Below are 22,961 nucleotides of genomic sequence, written 5' to 3' on the forward strand. Positions count from 1 at the left end.
ATATACTCATTCAAATTTAAATATAATACAAATCTCAAATACAGATTAGCACCAAATAACAGGGCCCAAACATATACCTGTCACATTGTGAGCTATTTTTTATACGCACTACCATTATCCTACTTCGCTCAATAATGCTTTTTATTTTACAGTCACCTACAAGATCGCAACCATTTAAATATTTCAGCAAATTTGCTTAATTTTTTTATGTAACTAGATCCCAGCAGGAATGCCAAGAAATAAAACAATTATTATATTACATATTATTATATAACTATTATTTCTGGCCATTACTCATGACAGCCATTGTCCCATAAACAGCTTGCATTAAATGATGTGAATGTTACCAAAATTTGACATGGGATTTAAGAAACTTCATCATGGCACTTCACACACTGATGCCCTATATATAAGACAAATGGTGCGATATTGGGATAATCTGAGTGTGATGCAAATAGGTGAGTATGGTTATATTAGCTGAGTCAACATTGTTCTAGTTCCCTTTTTCTGTTTGGTATTGCCATCTAACAAGTATAATCCCCAAATTGCATATGAATATTTCAATAGTTTTGTTGGTCCAGGTACACAGATCATTAAAATTTCAAGAATGGGTAAAGAAAATAATCAAGAAGACTAATGGAATGTTGGTCTTTATATCTGGAGGAATAGAATACAAGTGGGTCAAAGTCATGCTTCAGTTATACAAAGCCCTGGTTAGACCACACCTGGAATATTGTGAGCAGTTCTGGGCACCACATTTTAGGAAGGATATATTGGCCTTGGAGGGAGTGCAGCGTAGTTTTACCCGAATGGTTCCTGGCCTCTAAGGGAGAGATTAAACAAACTCGGGTTGTATTCCCTGGAATTTAGAAGGTTGAAAGGTGATTTGGTCAAAGTTTTCAAGATATTAAGGGGAACAGATAAGGTAGATTGGGAGAAACTATTTCTGCTAGTTGGGAAGTCTAGGAATAGGGGATATGGTTTAAAATTGGAGCCAGACCTTTCAGAAGTGAAGTTGGGAAACAGTTCTTGGCACAAATGGTGGCAGAAATTTGCAACTCTCTTGTGCAAATGTCAATTGATGCTAGATCATTTGTTAATTTTAAATCTGAGCTTGATAGACTTTTGTTCACCAAAGTTGTTGAGGGGTAAATGGCAAAGGCAGGTATATAAGGAGGGAATGTTGAACTTGTATAAGACACTAGTTTGGCCTCAGCTGCAGTATTACGTCCAGTTCTGGGCAAAGCATTTAACGAAAGATGCGAAGGCATTGGAGAGAGTGCAGAAAAGATTCAAGAGAATGGTTCCAGGGATGAGGAACCTCATTTATGGAGATAAATTGGAGAAGTTGGGACTGTTTTCCTTGGAGAAGAGAAGGCTGAGAGGAGATTTGATAGAGGTATTCAAAATCATGAAGGGTCTGGACAGAGTAGATAGGGCGAAACTGTTCCACTTGTGAAAGGCTCAAGAATGAGAGGGCACAGATGTAAGGTAATTGGCAAAAGAAGCAATGGTGACATGAGGAAAAGCTTTTTTATGCAGCAAGTGGTTAGGATCTGGAATGCACTGCCAGAGAGTGCGGTGGAGGCAGGTTCAATTGAGGCGTTCAAAAAGCAATTAGATGGTTACCTGAAAAGGAAGAATGTACAGGTTTATGGGGAGAAGTGGGGGAATGGTACTAAATGAATTGCTCACTCGGAGATCCGGTGCAGATACAATGGGCTGAATGGCCTCCTTCTGTGCTGTAACAATTCTGTGATTCTGAGTTAGGTCACAGATTAGCCATCATCTCATTGAATGGCAGAACAGGTTCAAGAGGCTAAAAGGCCTGTTCCTATGTTCCTAAGGGAAAATAAGTAGATGAAAAAAAATATTCATATTTGGCATGAAATAAATGCGTAACTAAAGGCTAATATTTCTACATGTTCATACACTGTTACTGATTAACAGGAAATGTTATCATTTCCCAAATTAATATCAATGCCATGCCACTAAACTGCAACTAAAATGATGTGAAGGCTGCAGAACTGTGTTATATAAGTCACAATTGTTGGAACTGAATATCAGAGTTATAGAGTCAGAGACCCATTTACGGCACAGAAGGAGGCCATTTGGCCCATTAAGTCCATGCCGGCTCTCTGTAGAGTAATCCAGTCACTCCCATTCCCCCGCTCTATCCCTGTAGCCCTGCAAGTTTATTTCCTTCAAGTGTCCATCCAATTTTCTTTTGAAATCATTGTCTTTGTCTGCACAAATCTCACAGGCAGCGATTTTCAGGTCATTACCACTCGCTGTGTAAAAATGTTCTTCCTCACAACCTCACTCCATGTCTTGCCCAAAACCTTAAATCTGTGTGCCCTGGTCCTTGTTCAATCAAATAATGGAAACAGTTTTCTTTGTCTACCTTATTCAAACCTGCCATAGATCTTGTGTACTTCTATCAAATCTCCCCTCAATCTCCTTTGCTCCAAGGAGAACGACCCCAGCTTCTCCAACCTAACCTTATAGCTAAAATCTCTCAACCTTGGAACCATACTGGTAAATCTCCTCTGCAGCCTCTCTAGGACCCTCACATCTTTCCTAAAGTGTGGTGACCAGAACTGAACGCAATACTCTAATTGTGGCCTAACCAGAGCTTTATAAAGGTTCAGCATAACTTGCCTGCTCTTGTACTCAATGCATCTATTTATGAAGCCCAAGATCCCATATGCTTTGCTTACCACTCTCCAATATGCCCTGCCACTTCAAAGATGTATGCACATGAATCCCCAGGTCCCTCTGTCCCTGCACACTCTTTAGAACTGTGCCGTTAAGTCTATATGACCTTTCCCCCATCCCTTCTGCCAAAATGTATCATGGATGTTGCCTGGAAAATCACAAAGATTGTCAAACTTTTGCCATTGTCATTGTGCCTTCTTGTTAAGATGCCACTGAGGACTTGGAGCAAGCTATTTTTGAGGTAGACAAGTCTTATTGCAGCAACTGCAATTTCAGCAAAATACACATTATGCTGTCATGACATGAAAACTGAATATTCAAAGGGTCACAGACTGATGATATCTAGTATAACAACCAAAAATGCTTCATGCAGAATCTTGGGGCTGAATTTTCACTTTAGAGGCAGGAAACAGGAGTTGGGTCGGTTTCTGGGTCCCGAACCCACCCCCAGGGGAAAACAGTCACTCACCTGGAATTTTGACCAGGGTGCCCCTTTAATTGGCAGAGACAATTTCCCTGTTCAATTAACGGCGGCAGGTGGGCTCTCAAAGCTGGAGGGCCAATCAGAGGCCTTCCAGCTTCAGAGGAGCACCTGGCTGTACTAAAAGGTAAGTAACTGAGGACACTTAAACAAGAAGGTGCCCTCTCAGCCACTTTAAAAAAATTTAAACAAAAAAATACAGAAAGCAGCCAGGCTAACACTGTGGGGTGTGGCTGGGGTGGTGAGGGAGCCCCTTTACAGGGCAGCCTTTGGCTGCACTCTCACCCAGGCAGGCAGGAAGGCCTTGTAAGTCTGCCAGGAGAGCTGACACCCCGGCTTGCCATTGGGTACCTGCCTCCAGACAGTTAAACTATTCCCCGTCGTGTCGGGAAACTGGAACACAAATGGAAAATTCCAGTCAGCCTCCGTTACTTCCCCTTAACAAGACTGTTAATGAGCCTAATTGCCTGCCCTCCTCATGGGGGTGGGAAGCCTTGTCAGGTCCCGAGTCCACTTCAGCCAAAATGCCGACATTGGGAAGAGGTTGGAAACCAGGTGACCCTGTAATTTTCAAGCCCTGTACACCTCTGTTCCCAACCTTGGCAAGGGTCCGAAAATTCAGCTCTTGATGTCTGTCATCAGAAGGTGATGACTTCCTTCTATACATCAAGCTGAAATATGTGCATTTTCTGGCATCATCCCTCAGATGAACATTGAAAGGGTTGATCAGAATGGCAGGTGAACTTGCAGCTCATTCAGTGCTGTTGTTTAGATTCAATTGCTCTTTATATAAAATGCTGCTGCCACTTAATGATTGTTTTGCTCACCGGTTCTCTGATTACAATATGCAACACAATATACAACAATTATTCTTCCTCCATCGTGCTTCAGAGACATTTATCTCTTGAAATAACTCGTTGCATGATGAAAGGTTATCATTGAGTTTTATCATGTCTTCTGCTTGTTTGAAGATGCTTTGCCTGTCGGTTTTGGAAATGTTTCCTCTAATGTCCAGAACAGCACCGATGTGTTCCTTCCTTTAAAATATAAATTATAATATTTTACAAATGACACAACAATCCTCTATTTTCTGAACTCAAATAGAATCACTGGTCCTGACTACATTGTTCCTATTATTCCGAAATTGTGTATCTCCAAACCTATGCCTGTCCGATGTTATTTTTTTCAATCTCCTTTATTCTTTATTCTCTGTTCACTTTTCATTTTCTTTGGAAATGTGCTCATTTTGTCCTCTACCAATGTCCCTTCTGACCCTTTCAAATATCTCACTATTAGTTTTACAATCGTATTTCTAAAGTTATGGAAGCTGCTTTTAACTCTGTGAAAACTCTCAACTTATCATTGAGAATTCTAATAATTAATTGCACCGCAGCCTCACAGTTCCAGCGACCCAGGTTCAATTCTGGGTACTGCCTGTGTGGAGTTTGCAAGTTCTCCCTGTGTCTGCATGGGTTTCCTCCCACAGCCAAAAGACTTGCAGGTTGATAGGTAAATTGGCCATTATAAATTGTCCCTAGTATAGGTAGGTGGTAGGGGAATATAGGGACAGGTGAGGATGTGGTAGGAAAATGGGATTAGTGTAGGATTAGTATAAAATGGGTGGTTAATGGTCGGCACAGACTCGGTGGGCCGAAGGGCCTGTTTCAGTGCTGTATATCTAAATCACTGTCATTTTGGCATTGTCATTCTATTGGTGATATTTCTGTCTCTAGTATGCAGCTCTACAGCACTTTTGGAGATTTTTTTTGTTGTCACCTTCAGCATTACAAAGCCTTTGACAGGCTCTGACACCATGCACAGCTGAACAGTTATCATCAGGTATGGTATTTCACTAAAGTTTTGTTCATGGCTGTCTTGTTTATTCTGAAATTGCTCTTTCTGTACTGCAGTTGGTGGTTCATTTTCTGACTCAATTTTCATCAGCTGATGGGTTCCTAAGAACTCTGTTCTCCTTACCACTCTGTCCCTTCCCCATAATAATGACCTCAAACATACATCATTATCTTACTCTTTTGACAATGATTCTACTCTACATTCTGCAGATTGTATGACCCCTGTGCACAAAACCTTCATTCGTCTTGCATCACCGCTGCATCTTGATCTCTTCCATGTTTTTCATGGGAGAATGAACATTTTTTTTTCAAATCTTAAGGAGTGCCATTTCTTCCTATCTCTCAGCAGCTCAACCAAGAGCTAACATCACTTTCCTTCAATTAGTCCAATATTTGCCTTTTTACTTTGGAGTAGAATTTCAGCCTTGATTCTCACAATACTTATTTCTCCAGGATTTCCATGGATTGTCCACAGAATTTATGGTTGAAGATTGGGAGCAGAAATTAATGGCATATGTTTTTAAGTTGAATAAGCTTGTGGACAGCAAAGTGACTTGAAAGCACCTAGTTCAGGGTTTAATTTGTTTTCAAAGTAGGAAAAATTATGTGGGAGAAATTCGTTCATGTAGTGTCACTTCTACGTCAATTCCCTGGGTAGGCAGTGCTGCAGGCTGCTAGTTACACAACTCACACAGCATTCTTCATTTATATCACTGAAGAACACCATGCGGGTTGTGCAGGTAGCGACCTGCGGCACTGCCTGCCCTGGTGAATCGAGGCAAGTCTGCTAGTGGTACTACGCGAACTAATCTCTCCCCTATGTCTTTTGATGGAAATAAATCGTAAGTTATTATTTATGTACCTCAAATGTTAGCTTATTTTGAAAGTGGTTGTACTGATAACTTTTGCACTGTAAAAACTCAGCAGCAGTTCCAAGTATAAGGTTGGGATGTCTCAGCTATGTGACCCATTAAACTCAGCCAACTGAGTTTTTATTGCATTTATGTTTTAGTAATGTGATTTGTAGACATAAGAACTAGTAGCAGGAGTAGGCAATTCAGCCCCTCGAGCCTGCTCTGCCATTCATTACGATCATGGCTGATCTCATCTCAGCCTCAACTCCACTTTCCTGCCCGTTCTCCATAATCCTTCAACCCATTATTAATTAAAAATCTGTCTATCTCCTCCTTAAATTTACTCAATGTTCCGGCATCCACCGCACTCTGGGATAGTGAATTCCACAGACTCACGACCCTTTGAGAGAAGTAATTTCTCCTCATCCCTGTTTTAAATCTGCTACCACTTATCCTAAAACTATGACCTCTCATTCCAGATTGCCCCCCAAGAGGAAACGTCCTCTCTATGTCTACTTTGTCAATCCCTTTAATCATTTATACCTCAATTAGGTCTCCTCTTATTCTTCTAAACGCTAGAGAATAAAGACCTAAACTGCTCAATCTCTCTTCATAAGACAAACCCCTCAGCCCTGGAATCAATCTAGTGAACCCCTTCTGAACTGCCTCCAATGCAACTACATCCCTCCACAAGTAAGGGAACCAAAACTGTACACAATACTCCACGTGCAGTTCCACTAATGCCTTGTACAGTTGCAGCAACACTCCCCTACTTTTATACTCTATTCCTTTAGCAATAAATGCCAAAATTCCATTTGCCTTCCTTATTACCTGCTGTACCTGCATACTAGTTTACTACGATTCATGCACGAGAACACCCAGATCCCTCAGCACCAAAGCACTCTGAAGTTTCTCTCCAATTTGATAATTTGCCTTTCTATTTTACCGATCAAAATGTATAACCTCACACTTATCCACGTTAAACTCCATCTGCCAAATTTTGGGCCATTCACCTAACCTATCCATATCCATTTGTAAATTTCTTATTTCTTTATTGCAACTTACTATTCCACCTATTTTAGAGTCATCTGTAAATTTGGCTATAGTACCTTCTATCCCTGCATCCAAATCATTAATAAAGAGTGTAAATAGTTGGGGCCCAAGGACCAAACCCTGTGGCACCCCACTAGTTACATCTTGCCAACCAGAAAAAGACCCATTTATCCCGACTCTCTGTTTTCTGTTGGTTAGCCAATCCTCTATCCAAGCTAATAAATTGCCCCTAACCCCATGTGATCTTACCTTGTGCATTAACCTTTTGTGTGGCACCTTATCAAATGCCTTCTGGAAGTCCAGATATACTACATCTACAGGATCCCCATTATCCGCTTTACTTGTTACATCTTCTAAGAAGACCTGGAGATTTCTACTGCTGCTCCCACATTAATGGATAAATCTAAAATCTCAACCCCAAGATCTGTCAGTATCAATAATCTAAACTATATGGGCTGAATGTTATGTGCCTGCAGCTAATTTCGGCGGCAAGCGAAAGAAACGGCGGCCCACCCACGCGGAGCCATCACGATTCTAAACACGGCGGTTCATTTAAATAGCCGGGGCCCCCTCGATCACAAGGAGGTGGTGGGCTGTCCGTCCCTGGCAATGGCGTTAGCTGCCTGTGCACAGGCGCTGACGCCCTTTTTAAAGGGCTGTTAGCCTTACCAGCTAATTTAAATATTTAAAGATAAAGTAAATTAAAATAAATTCATTTCTTTTGACCCTCTCCCATAATTAAATTATTTGCGCTCCCCACCCCCCAAAACACTTACTTTACCATCTAACCTTTTCCCCCCACAAAACTGCACAAACTTTCAACTACAACCCTTCCCACCATCCCCTACACCCATAATGTTAATTTCACCCCGTTTCCGCCCCCTGGGTCCCGCATTATAACCTTGCCTCCTCCTTCAGTGGCCATTTTTTTAAGCACATTGTCCACTCTGTTTAAAAGAAAAGTCAATTTTTTATAATCTTCAGGTTGAATTCTTGTAGTTTCAATCGCTGTAGTTTACGTGAGCATCACAGTAGGTTAACAAACAGAATTTCAGAAGATGATGTAAGACACTAATACAAATCCTGAATTCCAGTGCAATAAAATTAAATTAAATTTATTCAATCATCTTGAAGCAGTGGCTTTGGCCATTGGCCTTTAACCAGGGCTGTTTTTCAGTTGCATGGTATTTTAGAGCCGTCAACCTGTTTGAATCTGTCAACTTTTTCAACTTGGCAGGTAAGACCTCCTCAGAAAAAAATGTTAACAAGCACGGAGTTCCACGTGATCACCTACCTTACATCAGGATAGTTTTTAACGAGTGCAGCAACCTCTGTCTTTAATGCATCAATATCATTGATTTTAATCATTTCTGCCACATCTTGGATGGCTTTGTTTAGCCAGGTTGCACTAGATTGCTGAAAATATTAAAAACAAACCAAGATTTTTTGACTACCACTGGGCTTTTGTAATGTCAATACCACAAATAAGAATGTGGTTAAATAAGAATTCTCAAAATCAAAGGTTGCTCAGTGAAAGTGTGAAGTCCAGACATCGAGTTGATAATATACTTGAACTATACAAAGCAACAGATGCCTAAAGTGTTTGTATCATTTTAGCCTTTGTAAGTAAACTGATAAGCCCTGAAAATCAGTGGGGTGGCATTTCTGGCATCTGCCCCATACCCTATTTCTGACCCTATCACAGTTTGTTGTGCTCGTGGGAGATCCCTTCATTTGTTTACCACTGTGGGTGCCTAGGCATTAGGAAGATACCTGGGGTGCTTTCCTATGTCACAAATTCAATAAGTTCAGTGGAGGTGGCCTGGATGGATGGGCCCCTGGGCCAGCCAGTATACTTGGTTGTACCTGTAGCAAACCATACACTGAATCCCAGACAAGGCCTGGCAAGCAGGAGCTGGAACATTTGGAGTTTCCCTCCTGATCCTGCCCACTTTTTCATCGATGATCATGTATGGGGAGGGCAGAGGCTCCATCCACAATAATCCATACTGGAAACTTCAGCAATAGGGCAGGACATACTATATACAGGTCCTGGAGTAGTTTCCAGCCATGCCAGTGCACTCCTGCCAAAGTTACGGTGAGAATACACTGGAACAACCATGGATTCTCAGAACCATGATTTTTAACAAAATATATAAATGACATCTTAAATAAGTTGGTTTCTCATTTTTAACTTTAATTTCTCATTGTACACATCTCTCATCGCCCAGCAGTTTAAATGGAACAGGATGATTCTGATCCATGCCCATTGCTCATTTCTACTCGGTAATAAGCCTTTTTCCCAGGATAGTTCCATTTTTGTTAGGAATATCCCAAACTATGTGCCTAATGGTCGGAAACTACATCTACAACTGTTTAAAAGTGCATATTGTTCTCGGTTTCCAATGTCTTTAATATATCCTCAAGACTTAACGAAATCACATCTCCGGGTGCAGAATGTCACTGGAAGAAATCCTGTAATCTATGTAACTGCATATGTGCTATCATTATTCAGTGCATTGGTACACGACCATTTTATGCCACAGAGTAATGCTGTGGCAACTTCTCGATCTCTATAGGATTCCTGGAGAGGAATGAAGGGAGAGAGGAATAACATCGCAGAGAAGTTCAACTCAAACCACTTTGCAGCATTCCTAATAACTGATTAACCGGTCACCTGTTCACATCTTAACAACAGAATGATGGATGGTAGATGGGAGGACTTAAAAAGAATGAAAAGAAAAAAGTAACTTCAAACTGTAGAGAATGCACAAAAAATTACAGTAAAAAAATATGCTGAGTTAATCCTTATAAATATAGACTTGAAGAGCCATATGGCCTACTGCTGCTCCTATTTCTTATGTTTCTTATGTTCTTAAATATAAGAAAAATTAATAAAATAGTTAATCCAATCTGCTTACCTGATCTGCAAAAATCTGTTCCAGCTGATATGAGTCCTGAATAATTTTATCAGCCAGCTGTCTCCGGTTATTTGATGTACATCTCACAGAACTGCTAAAAAGGACTGTTATATATTCCTGCACAATTTTAGAGTGTGACCTCTCTACCAAAATCTGCAAAATAAAAGTATTAATTCAAAATTAGACTTTATTTTTCACAAAATTTCTAGCTTTTAATGACATATGTCACATTTATATAAATCAAAGCTAACATTACCTTGCAGGCGGCTCCTTTCATATCGCAAAATTGAGTGAAGTAATGTGTTACTAAAGCCTTCACTTGTTCCATGCTCTTTAAACTGGAAAGTTCATAATTTTTCAGATTGTTCGTCAAGCAAATCTTAAAAGCAAAAAAGAAACTGTTAAATTTAATTACATTGGGGCCCATAATCCACATCCCTGCTGGTGGAACCCCTCCATAATAGAATGCAGCTGCCTGAAGCATCCACATCCAGTGCTCACATCCACAACAAACTGTGACAGGGTCAGAAATGGGGTATGGGCATTCAGGTATTGTATATGTGCTGCTGACATTTCCAGAAAGCAGCTCACAACATAAAGAAATAGATGCCCTGGGAGGACAGCCCCATAACCTTCCCGTTCAGTGCATTTTGAAGACCTTGGAGAATGAGTGGGAGAGGATGAAGTCAAAGGCCACCCCAAGCTCAGGGGGCCCTTCTTCACTTACTCACGTTCATTTTCCCGAGACATACACTCAAGCACCGATCCACTTCACACACAGCATTTTGACACAAAAATATTTGAAGGGGTATCACATGGCTAACATTCTAACCTATTTTCCGCTTCCTCCTCCATTTCTATAGACATCCCCAAAGAGTCAGCTGTGGCTCTAAAGTACCTCCCATGAAGCCAGCATCACACCTGTGTCACTTAATCCATCTATTGTAAACACAAGTATAGGGCCTCTAAAAATGTAGTCAGTGAGATTCAGACGGGAGCATTGGGTGAACCATAGTGTGTGTGTGGGCAGGAGCCAATGGTCGTGGCAGTGGAGCAGCCGGAATCTGCTGGCCACAGGACTAGTTGAGATCCTTCCTATGGATTTGCACCTGCTGGGGTTGGCATGTAATAGAAGCCTGCTATCAGATTCCAATGTTTTATGCAGTCATTGAAGTGTGAAACGAGTACGCTGCAAGGACTTGTGACAACTGTTGGGGTCCACAAGCCACATATGTGCAGGCTTCTTTGACCACTTAACAGAACAGTTTCAATTAAGTGGGGGCATCAGATGAAGTAAGTTATTATGCAGAGGTTTCGTTGGCCTCGTAATTACCTAAAACTGTACTCCCATAAAGGACATGTAGAGTTGTACTCAGCAGCAGCAGTATGGCTGCAACAGACGTTGTGGCGTAGTTGCAGTGAAAACCCCATGGGCCATATGCACCAACAATGTTTTTGCTGTGTAATGCAAATGTACGTTGCTTATAAATGGAATGCAAGAGTTGTGAGGCACCTCACGTTCTGTATTGAAGGAATCTGATCTCTATTGTACTTTCTGGAATGTCAAATTTGAACTGTTTTGTTATGTATTTTTGCAAATTTTTATGAATAAAGTACATTTTGGGGGAAAAATAAATCTCATGACCCAGCACAAAAATGTAGAGGATCATCTCTATCATAAGAGACTCCCATTATTACCCAACAGCCAGTCACCTCACTTACTCCCGTCACTGAGAATACAGCACAGAATTCAGGTGTAAAACATACTACTATTATCACCAATGTACTCTCTAATTTTTGCAGGGAGTGCACGAGTGATTTGTTTAAGTGCATGGTAACCTAAAGAGGCCAACTTGTGCACAGACTGCATGGGAACTTTTGAGTTGGTGCATGGCCACGCAGTCACACAGCATAAAGGGACCATTGATTACCACTACAAAATGACATACTTACATACCTACTTTAACGTAGGAAAGTGTCCCAACGCCCTTCACAGAGGCTTAATCAAAAAAAAAGCCAAGTCAAAGAAGGAGATGTCAGGAGGGGTTACCAAAAGCTTGGTCAAAGTTGTATGGACTTTTGAGGATGTTCTTAAGGAGCAGATGGAGATGGAGAACCAGAGGTGTTTATGGAGGGAATTCCAGAGCATAGGGCCTACACTACTAAAGATACTACCGCCAATGATGGGGCAAAAAGGGCGATGCACGAGGCCGGTGTCAGAGAAATGGAGAGTTTGGGATAAGCAAGAGTAAGGTTTGTAGAACTGGAGGAGGTTATATAGATAGGGAGGGGCAAGGCCAAGAAGGAATTAAAACATGGAGATGAGAATTTTAAATTTCAAGGCATGGAGAACTGGAAGTTAATATAAGCCAGTGAGAATAAATGCGTTGTTGTTGCCAGGGGTGTGATGGATGAGCAGTTACCATCACTAAGGAGAAGCACCTAGCGAAGTACACATAATTGAGCACTTGTGAGGCAATAAATTAGGATTAAAAGCAAAATAGTGTGGATGCTAGAAATCTGAAATAAAAACAAGAATTGCTGGAAATACTCAGCAGGTCTGGCAGCATCTGCGGAGAGAGAAGCAGAGTTAACGTTTCGGGACAGATGCTGCCAGACCTGCTGAGTATTTCCAGCATTTCTTGTTTTTATTTTATAATAAATTAGGATTACTTGATTACCCATTAATCCAGAGGGCTCCTTTCTGCTGGTGCAGAGTAAAGAACCAGGAAATGTCAGAGAGTCATAGAGTCGTTACAGCACAGAAGGAGGCTATTCGGCCCATCATGTCCATGTACAGAGGATGATAGACTAAATTCCCCAAGAGTCAGTGCTGGGATCATTAGGGATTTTGGAATACAGAGTAAAATTTCAAAATGTGCTGATGATACCAAACTTAAGAGGTGTGGCAGACAATGAGGATGATACCAATCAACTGCAACAGGACATAGATAGGCTAGCAGAATGGCTCTAATCTCTGTAGAGTAATCCAGTCAGTCCCATTCCCTGCTCTATCCCTTAGCCTTGCAAGTTTATTTCCCTCAAGTGTCTATCCAATTTCCTTTTAAAATCATTTATCGCCACTGCTTCCAACACCCTCGGAGCAGCCAGGTCATTATCACTTGCTGCTTAAAAAAGTTATTCCTCCCATCCCCCTTGCATCTCTTACCCACCACAGATATTAAACTGACTGGCCTGTAGTTACTGGGAATTCCCCTAAATCCTTTATTGAATAAGGGTGTCACAGTTGCCACTCTTCAATCCTCGGACACCTCCCCAGTATCTAAGGATTCCATTATCTAAACCCACACTTATTTAGCAACCTGAGATGCAAGCCATCTGAACCAGGCAATTTATCCATTCTAAGAATAGCCAGCCTTTTCAGGACATCCTGCCTATCAATTTTAAGCCATACATTATCTCTACCATCTCCGCATCCACTGATATTTTGTCAGCATCCTCTTCCTTAATAACCACCAATACAAAGTACTCATTATGTATTCTGGCCTTGTCCTGTACCTCTAGGCATATATTACCCTCGTTGTCCCTAATAAGAAACACACCTCATCTTTTACTATCAGCTTACTATTTACATGCCGCTGGAACATTTTTGGGTTTCCTTTTATGTTAACTGCCATTCTATTCTCATATTCCCTCTTTGCCCGTTTTATTTTCCTCTTCATGTCCCCTCTCAACTTATTGTCTTTAGCTTGGTTCTCACTTGAAGAATTCACCTGACATGCATCATACACCCTCTTTTTTTGTTTCATCATATTCTTTATTTTCTTCATCATCCTGGCCTTGGTTCCCCTACCTCGCATCCTTGTTGGAATGTACCGAGCCTGTACCTGAAACATCTCCTCTTTAAAGAGCACCTATTCTTCTGATACAGTTTTTCCTGTCCATCTTTGGTTCCATTTTACCCTGGCTAGATCCAATCTCGTCCGGTTGAAGTTAGCCATCTTCCAATTTAGTTCACTTTAGATTGTTCCTTGCTCTTCTCCATTGCTAATCTAAATCTTATGATATGATGATCACTTTTATCCAAATGCTTCCCCACAGACACATGGTCCACTGGGCCCACCTCATTCCCCAGGACCAGATTCAGCAATGCCTCCTTCCTAGTTGGACTGAAAACATACTGGTCAAGGAAGTGTACCTGAACACATTTCAGAAATTCCTCCCCCTCCTTTCCCTTTACTTTAACATTATCCCAATTGATATTTGCATAATTAAAGGCCCCCACTATCACCACTGTATAGCTATTGCAAATCTCTGTGATTTCCCTGCAGATTTACTCCTCATCTCTCTCTCTCACTATTTGGAGGCCTCTAAAATACCCCAGTAGTTGATCATCCCCTTTTTGTTTCTCAACTCTGACCAAATGGATTCTGTCTTTGCCCCCTCAAGGACATCTTCCCTTTCCAACACTACAATGCATTCCTTAATCAATACTGCCACCCCACTTCCCTTTTTCCCCCTATATTTTCTGAAAATTTTGTATCCATGGATATTAAGCACCCAGTCCTCACCATATTTAAGTCATGTTTCCTTTATTGTCACTACATGATATTCCCACACAGGTATTTGTGCTTGTAGCTCACTAACCGGACCACATTTTGTGTGTTTACATGCAAGCATTAAAAACCTGTCTTTGTATTCCTCATAGTCCTTCTTCGTCTGTTCCAATCTAATATGGTTCTACTTCCTTCTCCAGTACTATCCAACACTCTCACTTCTTTGCGCACCTTATTCTTCTTTTCTCCCTCTATATACTGGTGCCCATCCCCCTGCCAATTTAGTTTAATCTTTCTTTAATCAGCTTTTTTTTTCAGTACATTGTGAAATTTTACTTGAAGCAGGTGTACTTGATCACAGTCTCTGTCCTTTCCAACATGCTGTGGTTAGCCTGCTCCCCGGGCAGCAGGAGGAAAATAGCATCCTGTACCTCTCTGGAGCTGATGGTCATTATAATAGTCCATGCAGGAAGCATCACCTGAGATATACTCAAAGACACTGCTCCCAAAGGAGTTCATAATGCTACTGAACTTGTGATAAATGCAGCATCAGGGTGAACCTGATTCATCACTTTGCAGATGTAGATCAAGTAACTTTCCTTCCTCAACCTTCTTTGTTTCTTTCCGCTCATTGCCCAGGCCAATCGGGAGCGATGTTAGGAAACATTTCTTCATGCAAAAGGGTAGTAAAATAGTGGAACTCTCTCCCACACAAAGCAGTAGATGCTAGCTCAACGAATAATTTTAATTTTGGGATTCATAGATTTTTGACAGCCAAGGGTATAAAAGAATATGGAGCCAAGACAGCTTGATGGAGTTAAAATACGGATCAGGCATCATCTCATCGAATAGTGGAACAGGCTCAAGGGACTGAATGGCTTTCTCCTGGAACATCAGCCATTCAGTCTTTTACCAAAAAGTTCATGTGTAGCCACAAATATTTCGGTGACAATTTTTTGTCTGTGTCAAATGTTAAACCAATCATAGCAAATTCAGAAATGTTGCAAGTTTTTTTTATTCATTCATGGGATGTGGACGTCGCAGGCCAGGCCAGCATTTATTGCCCATCCCAAATTGCCCTTGAACTGAGTGGCTTGCTAGGCCATTATGAGGGCATGGAAAAGTTAACCACATTGCTGTGGATCTGGAGTCACATGTAGGTAGTCACATGTAGGCCAGACCAGATAAGGACAGCAGATTTCCTTCTCTAAAGGACATTAGTGAACCAGATGGGTTTTTACAAAAATCGACAATGGTTTCATGGCCATCATTAGACTAGCTTTAAATTCCAGATTTATTAATTGAATTCAAATTCCACCTTCTGCTGTGGTGGGATTCGAACCCATGTCCCCAGAGCAATACCCTGGGTCTCTGGGTGACTGGTCCAAAGACAATACCAGTACGCCACCGCCTCCCCTCCTATTGTAATAAAAAAAATGCTCTTTCAGTTTCACAAGACTGGCTCTGAGTTCCAAGGTTTCCAAATTTCTGGCTAAACACGGTCGTCTTCTGTAATTGTTACAGGATTAATTGAGATGCTGGTATTACTCAGTGCTTTTGTTGAAGGAAAATTAGTTCACTCTATCAGGCATGTGAGCCAGATTCATCACAAACACTGCAGTGTTTTTTACTCTAAATTCAATGACTGAAAATTTGTATAAAAATCTCACTTTCTTGCTTTTGTTGCCCTTGGTTCCCCATGTGCCGTTCTCACGGTCAGTGGTGACTGCAATTTGAAATTGCTTGATTTTTAAGACTGATGGTCAGGAAGACGTGCTTTTTTTTTACTGCCCCTGCCAGTATTCTTGGACCCATTAAATGCACAGTAATCCTTATAACAGCTCCAGGATGCAAATACGCCTATTGATTCACTATAATGACATGATAATGCTATCTCATTCCATCTATATGTCACAGCTTGTTTGTATATGCACCATATCATGGGGACACTGTGCAGCCACATAGAGAGCAGCTGCAGAAGAGCCTGCATGCTGTCATACTCAGGTTGCTCTTTCTCAAGATCTGATCCACAATATGACAAGTAACTGACTAGGCTTCAGCAACTCAACGTTTAAATCTGAAGTTTTTTTTTGCCCCCACCTGTTACTTATGGTCAAAAGAAAACTTGAAGCTGCTCTTACCTTAACTATCCACGTGTGTTGTTGAAGCAAAATAAATTGAAAGGGGACGGATGAAACCTTTCAAATGTAAATTAGACCATTTTGGATTTAGAAATTATTAGCTGTTATGTTGCCTATATATTACTGAACCACAGAACTATAAAATATCATTCATTTACTTTTCATGGCAGATTCCACAATATTGGTGTCAACAACCAAAAACAGGTGCAAGTTGTGATTTTTAGTTCTGATTGGAAAATCTCAATCAGAAAATTACTTTACCGGCCATTACGAAAGGCTGAGCACACAGCCCACCCATCCCCAGGAAATAGGGTAGAGGTGTAAACCACATCTTGAAGTGATGTGAAGAGGCAACAATTGGCTCATTTTCTTGGCAGCTCTGTACCATTCATGGTTAGCACCAGTAACAGTGCTGCAGGTTTAAAAAAACAGCACCAACAAATTGGGCCCTCTGAGATTTGATGACAGTGAATGAGTAGGATTCATGTCAGACTAGTATTTGCAATCAAACTGTTGATATCACATTAGGGATCTGCACAGTAAGAGGAGTAAATGTGACTAGTGCTTTAGGAGCATCAGTTTGTGGAGATGCTAACTTCTACTTGTCTGCAGGAATGTAATCCGATACAGATAGGAATTTCCTGAATATTTACACTAAAGCTACAAATTTTCATTTGCACATCTTTCCCTCAATCAAACTTGGGACTTTCCATCTATTTTGTTCAGTTAAGTGTCAGTCATGGCTCAGTTGGTAGCACTCTCGCCTCTGAATCAGGAAAGCTGTGAAGTCAAATCCCACCCCAGGAAGTTAAGCACGAAATCTAGACTGAGACTCCAGTGCAGTACTGAAGGAGTGTCATCGTTCTGATGAGACATTAAACCAAGTCTTTCTTCTCTGATAAACATAAAAGATCTCTGAGGAAGAACAGGGCAGTTTTCCTCAGTGTCTTGGCTCTCAACCATAATCACTAAGCAGATTCTCTTATGCTGGCTGTGGGACCTTACTGTGTGTTTATTGGGTGCTTCTTTTCTTAGATTACAACAGTGACTACATTTTAAAATTACTTAATTGGTTGTAAAATGCTTTGGGTCATCCTGCAGTTGGGAAATGTGCCAAGTCTTTCTCTTTTTATATATATATTGGCTTTATCAATGAAGCCATTGGGAACACTCTGATCATCAATATAAAAAATGGGAAGTCATTTTAAAAATTCCTTGTTTCCTCTTTAAACTAAAATTAGCATGAATTAAATTCAACACCAAATCATTTTAAATGATCAGTCATACATTAGGAAGACTTACAGGGGTAGATTTTCCCCTTATTGTGTAGTTGCAAAGGGTTGCCTGGGCATAACTCAAAAAAAATCAATTGAGGAGGGCTGCACAACCATAACCAGGCCCACTTGATTTTCTATCCATTAATTCAAATAGACAGAAAATTTGTCAGGCTTCATTATAGGCATGTCATACCTCAGGACTTTCCTTGATGATCCACCCAGATAATCCTTTCTATCAAAACACAGTAACACAAAAATCCACATTATAATGTCTAAGGTTAAGGGCACCTGACTCAATAACCATAATCTCCGGTGAAAGGCTATTGGACCTGGTGATATGCCCCCGAGTTTCTCTGATGACTCCAGTTTATCCAGCAAGTAACTGAACACTGTAATATGTAAACGGAAATATTCACTTCCAACTTAGGCCATACTGCTGGTCTAAATATTAAAACACTTCGCTCTTCCAGTACTGTGAAATAAGAGGACACTAATCAATCACCCATAGTGCTGCTCACCTTAAGTTGGAGAATATCTTGTTTGGTAAGGGGAGGAAGTTTTGATGGTGCAATGGAGGATATTTCACTATATGTAGTGAAACTATAATAAAATGAATGGAAGCAATTGGAAATTAAAATTAAGTTCTATATGGTAATGCTTTTACACAATTGTACAGTTCGGAAAAGAGTAAAATAAATTATTGTGGGTTATATCAATTGTACAGTAAATTGTATTTGTATATGTAATCTAAACATAATTGTGTATGATTGCAAATGAAATGTGGAACAATTTTTCTATAACTGATCAATCTGGCATGGCATGGGGAATTAAGAAGACCCTTTGTAGTCTTTGAGGGAAGCAGGGTTAGCAGGTGAGGGGGGGACTTGGCTCACACAATGTAATTGAATAGCCATCTTAAACCAATACATTATGTCCTTATTTTATGTAATACTTTAATTTTCTGTTATTATTTATAGTTAAACAAAATATGTGGCAATTCAAGAAGCAAAAACGAGAGTTGGTTGGAGCACAGGACTTTCACTGAAATGCTGGTTAAGGAATTTAAGGAAATGGCTGTGAAACTGTAATGGTATAGCGCCATCACTGGTGGAGGTGGATAATTACTGTTTGATAAGTAGTAGTTGGTGGTGGGGGTGAATAGGTCACTTGTTTCTTGCCAACAAAGAACATAAGTAACAGACTTTTACTGAATTTGTGTGTTAAACTGCCCACGATTTCTTCCTAGTGGCTTAATGAAAAATTAGTTGACCTCAAAACAATAATGGAGCGCAGGTAATCAGATCTATTACGACCACTATTAAACAACAAACAATACCACTACACTCATAGCAAAATGCTTTGTTAAAAAGATTAAAGATTACAAGCGAACACCTATGTAATTAATTTATCAATGAAGAAAAGTATTTATACTGTACTTTGACATTGCAGAGGAGTTTTTCTAACAGCTGGTCACATTCCTTGGTTTCCACTTCTTTAAGTACTGCCAAACCTTGTCTAATATCTTCAGTTTGGTTGCATGATATTTCTGTCACAAAATCTCTGAAGTATATACAACTTGTTATAATATCCAAGCCATTGCTGCAGGACAGATTCTTGGACTTCTCAATATGCTCTGGATAACTTCAAGGGCAAAAAGTAACAAAAACATAATTTTTAATTGTATAGTTGTATGTATATATATACATATATAATGTTTCATTATGCAGATAAAATCTTACTCCGATGATAAATACATTCTAGGATTTTCCATTGTAGTTGAAGAATCATGCCCATGTGTTTTTGAATTCCTGCTATCCATCACTAGTGGGAAAGGCTCCACCTGGCATCATAGACTCGTAAAATTCCCATTCTGAGTTTTAGATTTTTTTTAAAGTTCATTTTTCAAATATTTTTTCCAAACTTATTATCTTATGAATTAACTGCGAAAAAGATCTCCCAATGTGATATGGCTCATTTGTGTGCATCACCACGGCATATTCTGAATTATTTAAAATATATTTTTGCATGCTCATGGAGGTGATTACTGGAATACTATCTGTAGGGCTCAGCTTTCTGCATCATGCTCTATCTTACATGGCAGTGCTTCAGAGTGACTGAGTCCTATAGTGATATCACCTTTTGCTTCACAACTTCAGCATTGTGCCTAAGAACGAGTGCAATTCAGTTGCGTATTTAATTAGCATATTTTGAATTCTGTTAGCTACAAGAATGTAATGATTTTTCTTTGTATTTGTTCATGGGATGCGAGGGTCGCTAGCAAGGACAGCATTTATTGTCCATCCCCAATTACCCTCAAGAAGGTGGTGATGAGCTGCCTTCTTGAACCGCTGCAGTCCATATATTGTAGGTAAACCCACAGTGCTGTTAGGAAGGGAGCTCCAGGATTTTGACCCAGCTACATAGTTTTAGGTCAGTGTGTGGCTTGGAGGGGAACTTGCAGGTGGTGGGGCTCTCATTGTCTGCTGCCCTTGTCCTTATATGTAATAGAGGTGACACGTTTGGAAGGTGCTGTCAAAGGAGCCTTGGCAAGTTGCTGCAGTGCATCTTGTGGATAACACACACTGCTGTCACTATGCACCTGTGGCGGAGAGAGTGAATGTTTAAAGGTGGTGGATGGGGTGCTGATTAAGCGGGATGCCTTGTCCTGGATGGTGTCAAGCTTATTGAATACTTTTGGAGTTGTATTCATCCAGGCAAGTGGAGGGTATTCCATCACACTCCTGACTTGTGCTTTGTGGATGGTGGACAGGCTTTGGGGAGTCAGGAGGTGAGTTGTTCACTACAGAATTCCCAGCCTCTGACCTGCTCTTGCAGCCACAGTATTTATATGGCTGGTCCAGTTTCTGGTCAATGGTAGCCCCCAGGATGTTGATGGCGGGGGTTCAGTGACAGTAATGCTATTGAACATCAAGGGAGATGGTTAGACTCTCTCTTGTTGGAGATGGTCATTGACTGGCACTTGTTGGCATGAATGTTACTTGCCACTGATCAACCCAAGTTGAGTGTTGTCCAGGACTTACTGTATGCGGGCACAGACTGCTTCAGTGTTTTGAGGAGTTGTGAATGGAACCGAGCACTGTGTAATCATTAGCGAATGTCCCCACTTCTGACTTATGATGCAGGGAAAGTCATTGATGAAGCTGTTGAGGTTGGTTGGGCCTAGGACACTACCGTGAAGATCTCCTGCAGCATTGTCCTGGAGCTGAGATGATTGGCCTCCTACAACCGCATTAGTCTTCCTTTGTTCTAGGTATGACTCCAACCAGTGGAGCGTTTTCCCCAATTCCCATTGATTTCAATTTTTCTGGGGCTCCTTGATGCCACAGTCAAATGCTGCCTTGATGCCAAGTAGTATCTGTCTATTTAAGTTGTGCGTTACCTTGTTACTAGTCACAGGAGCAGAAAACTATCCCGTTCTCTAAAACAGATACTTTTTATCTTTACAATAGTTCACTCCAAAATATACACAAATATTACTTAGTACTTTTAATAGGTAGGTAAGAAATCAACTTAATATACAAAGACTCAGGTCCCTTATCCCTAATTTTAGCAGGTCTCTCTTTAGTGGTTCAAGCTAGTTGTCAGGGAAGGGGAAGAGGATTGTGGATGCACCACATTTGTCTTTATCCATCAGTGGAAACATCTTTCAGAAGATTTTCTAACAGATCCCACATCAAACTATGTTCCAGATCAACCTGAGGAAGACACTGCCATATAGATAGAAATGTTTGACTGCATTAAAAATCACAGGTTCTAGCAGATCATTGGATAATTTGAACTTCCAGTTCTGCAATTAGAACAAGCAGCAATTTTGGTGATTTCATCAAAGCAAATGAATCTTGTGGTTTTAGATATCAGCAGACTTGTCATTTACATCATCTAATTATGCTGCAAGACCTTCTAGGACATGAAGAGTGTCATATATATCTAAATTGTGCTGCTGGGATGGGTCATCAGTTTCATTCTGTTCTTAGGGCTAAATAAATTTTTAACTCAGGCCTGTTAAATATTGTAGCAAAGCATTAAAGTTTTGGGGCTAGTGCCCTAAGCTACAGGATCTCCAGAGATGGAACAAAATAACAGATCTCAGAGATTTTTTGCAGAGACTATCCTCATATCACACAGATACCATTTATATAGCAGTAAAGTCTGTTATTTTATCAGGATTATAAGCAGGTTGCATTACTGAAATGTTTGTAATTTCTGGAAGTTTAGTTAAAAATGAAGTGAGCTTGCAGAAGATCACAATGCCATAATTCATCTGCTGTGATCCAAACGTTTCTGATGATGTCTCTGAAGCAGGGTTTTCCGTGAAGGCCATTCAATTTAGTAACTTGTTTCAATAAAGAAAGTCATTTTAATAACTAAACCTGCCCAAAGCTCCCTAAAACCATGAAGATGACTCTTTAAAAACCAGTCACTTTGCTAATTGTATTTTACTCATTTCAGAATTGTATTTATATTCTTAACCTTTTAATAAGCAGTCATAGTTTTAATAAATTATAGAAGTAATCAGCAAATATGTTTTCAGCTACATCAATAGCCTCACCTGTGTAAGAAGCTCATGAGTTGAGCAGCACAAAGGCTTTGAATCCTCACTCCTAGAGTTTCACTGATCTGCTGAGCCTTGAATATGAAATTCTCCAGTATCTGTATGTGCAACATAAAAGGGTGTGTATGAAAAAAAATCTTTGAACAAATCTTCCCTTTTTTCAACTGTATCAAGTGTTTATTCTGGCATATTGATGAATACAGCAATTAAAAGTACTTGATAAGTAAATTAACTTGAATGGCTGTTTTAAGAACCAAAAAACATTTGGTAATATCTCTGTGAATTTCTCTATGAAAATTGATCGTTCTGCATACTCAATACAATTGTGAAGTATTCACAGCATTCAATGTATGCACTGAAAATTTACTTGTCAAAATAGATACAGAACTAATTCAAGTTAATGAAAAATATAGGGGGACAATTCGGATGCAGAACCCAGATCCATTATCTTTCTACCCTGTTGACTAAGCAACAGCAAATTCCAGCCAAGGGGGAAAGACCCTTCTTCTACCCATACCCACGCACCCTGACCACAGTTTGAGATGTATCTGGAGTAGCTCCCTGGCTATTCCA

General features: G+C 40.3%; 1 protein-coding gene across 1 annotated transcript; it reads right to left on the reverse strand.

Moving 5' to 3' along the window:
* Positions 1 to 3,433: 3,433 nt before the first annotated feature.
* On the reverse strand, positions 3,434 to 22,464 carry LOC137373471 (tumor necrosis factor alpha-induced protein 2-like). Its single transcript, XM_068038304.1, has 6 exons — positions 22,386 to 22,464; positions 19,252 to 19,456; positions 10,137 to 10,259; positions 9,881 to 10,033; positions 8,254 to 8,375; positions 3,434 to 4,236 (listed from the first exon to the last, which is right to left on the reverse strand). The coding sequence occupies exons 1-6, from the start codon at positions 22,400 to 22,402 to the stop codon at positions 4,038 to 4,040; spliced, it is 819 nt and encodes a 272-aa protein (XP_067894405.1). The 5' UTR covers positions 22,403 to 22,464; the 3' UTR covers positions 3,434 to 4,037.
* Positions 22,465 to 22,961: the final 497 nt, after the last annotated feature.

Source organism: Heterodontus francisci, chromosome 9 (assembly GCF_036365525.1).
Source record: "Heterodontus francisci isolate sHetFra1 chromosome 9, sHetFra1.hap1, whole genome shotgun sequence".
Taxonomy (NCBI): domain Eukaryota; kingdom Metazoa; phylum Chordata; class Chondrichthyes; order Heterodontiformes; family Heterodontidae; genus Heterodontus; species Heterodontus francisci.

Bases quoted from the DNA above. Each gene is read 5' to 3' on its own strand.
- LOC137373471 (XM_068038304.1), bottom strand. The intron at 10,034-10,136 runs GTAATGTTAGCT...TTTATTTTGCAG, and splicing joins TGAAAGGAGCCGCCTGCAAG to ATTTTGGTAGAGAGGTCACA. The intron at 8,376-9,880 runs GTAAGCAGATTG...TAATATTTTCAG, and splicing joins AACAGATTTTTGCAGATCAG to CAATCTAGTGCAACCTGGCT.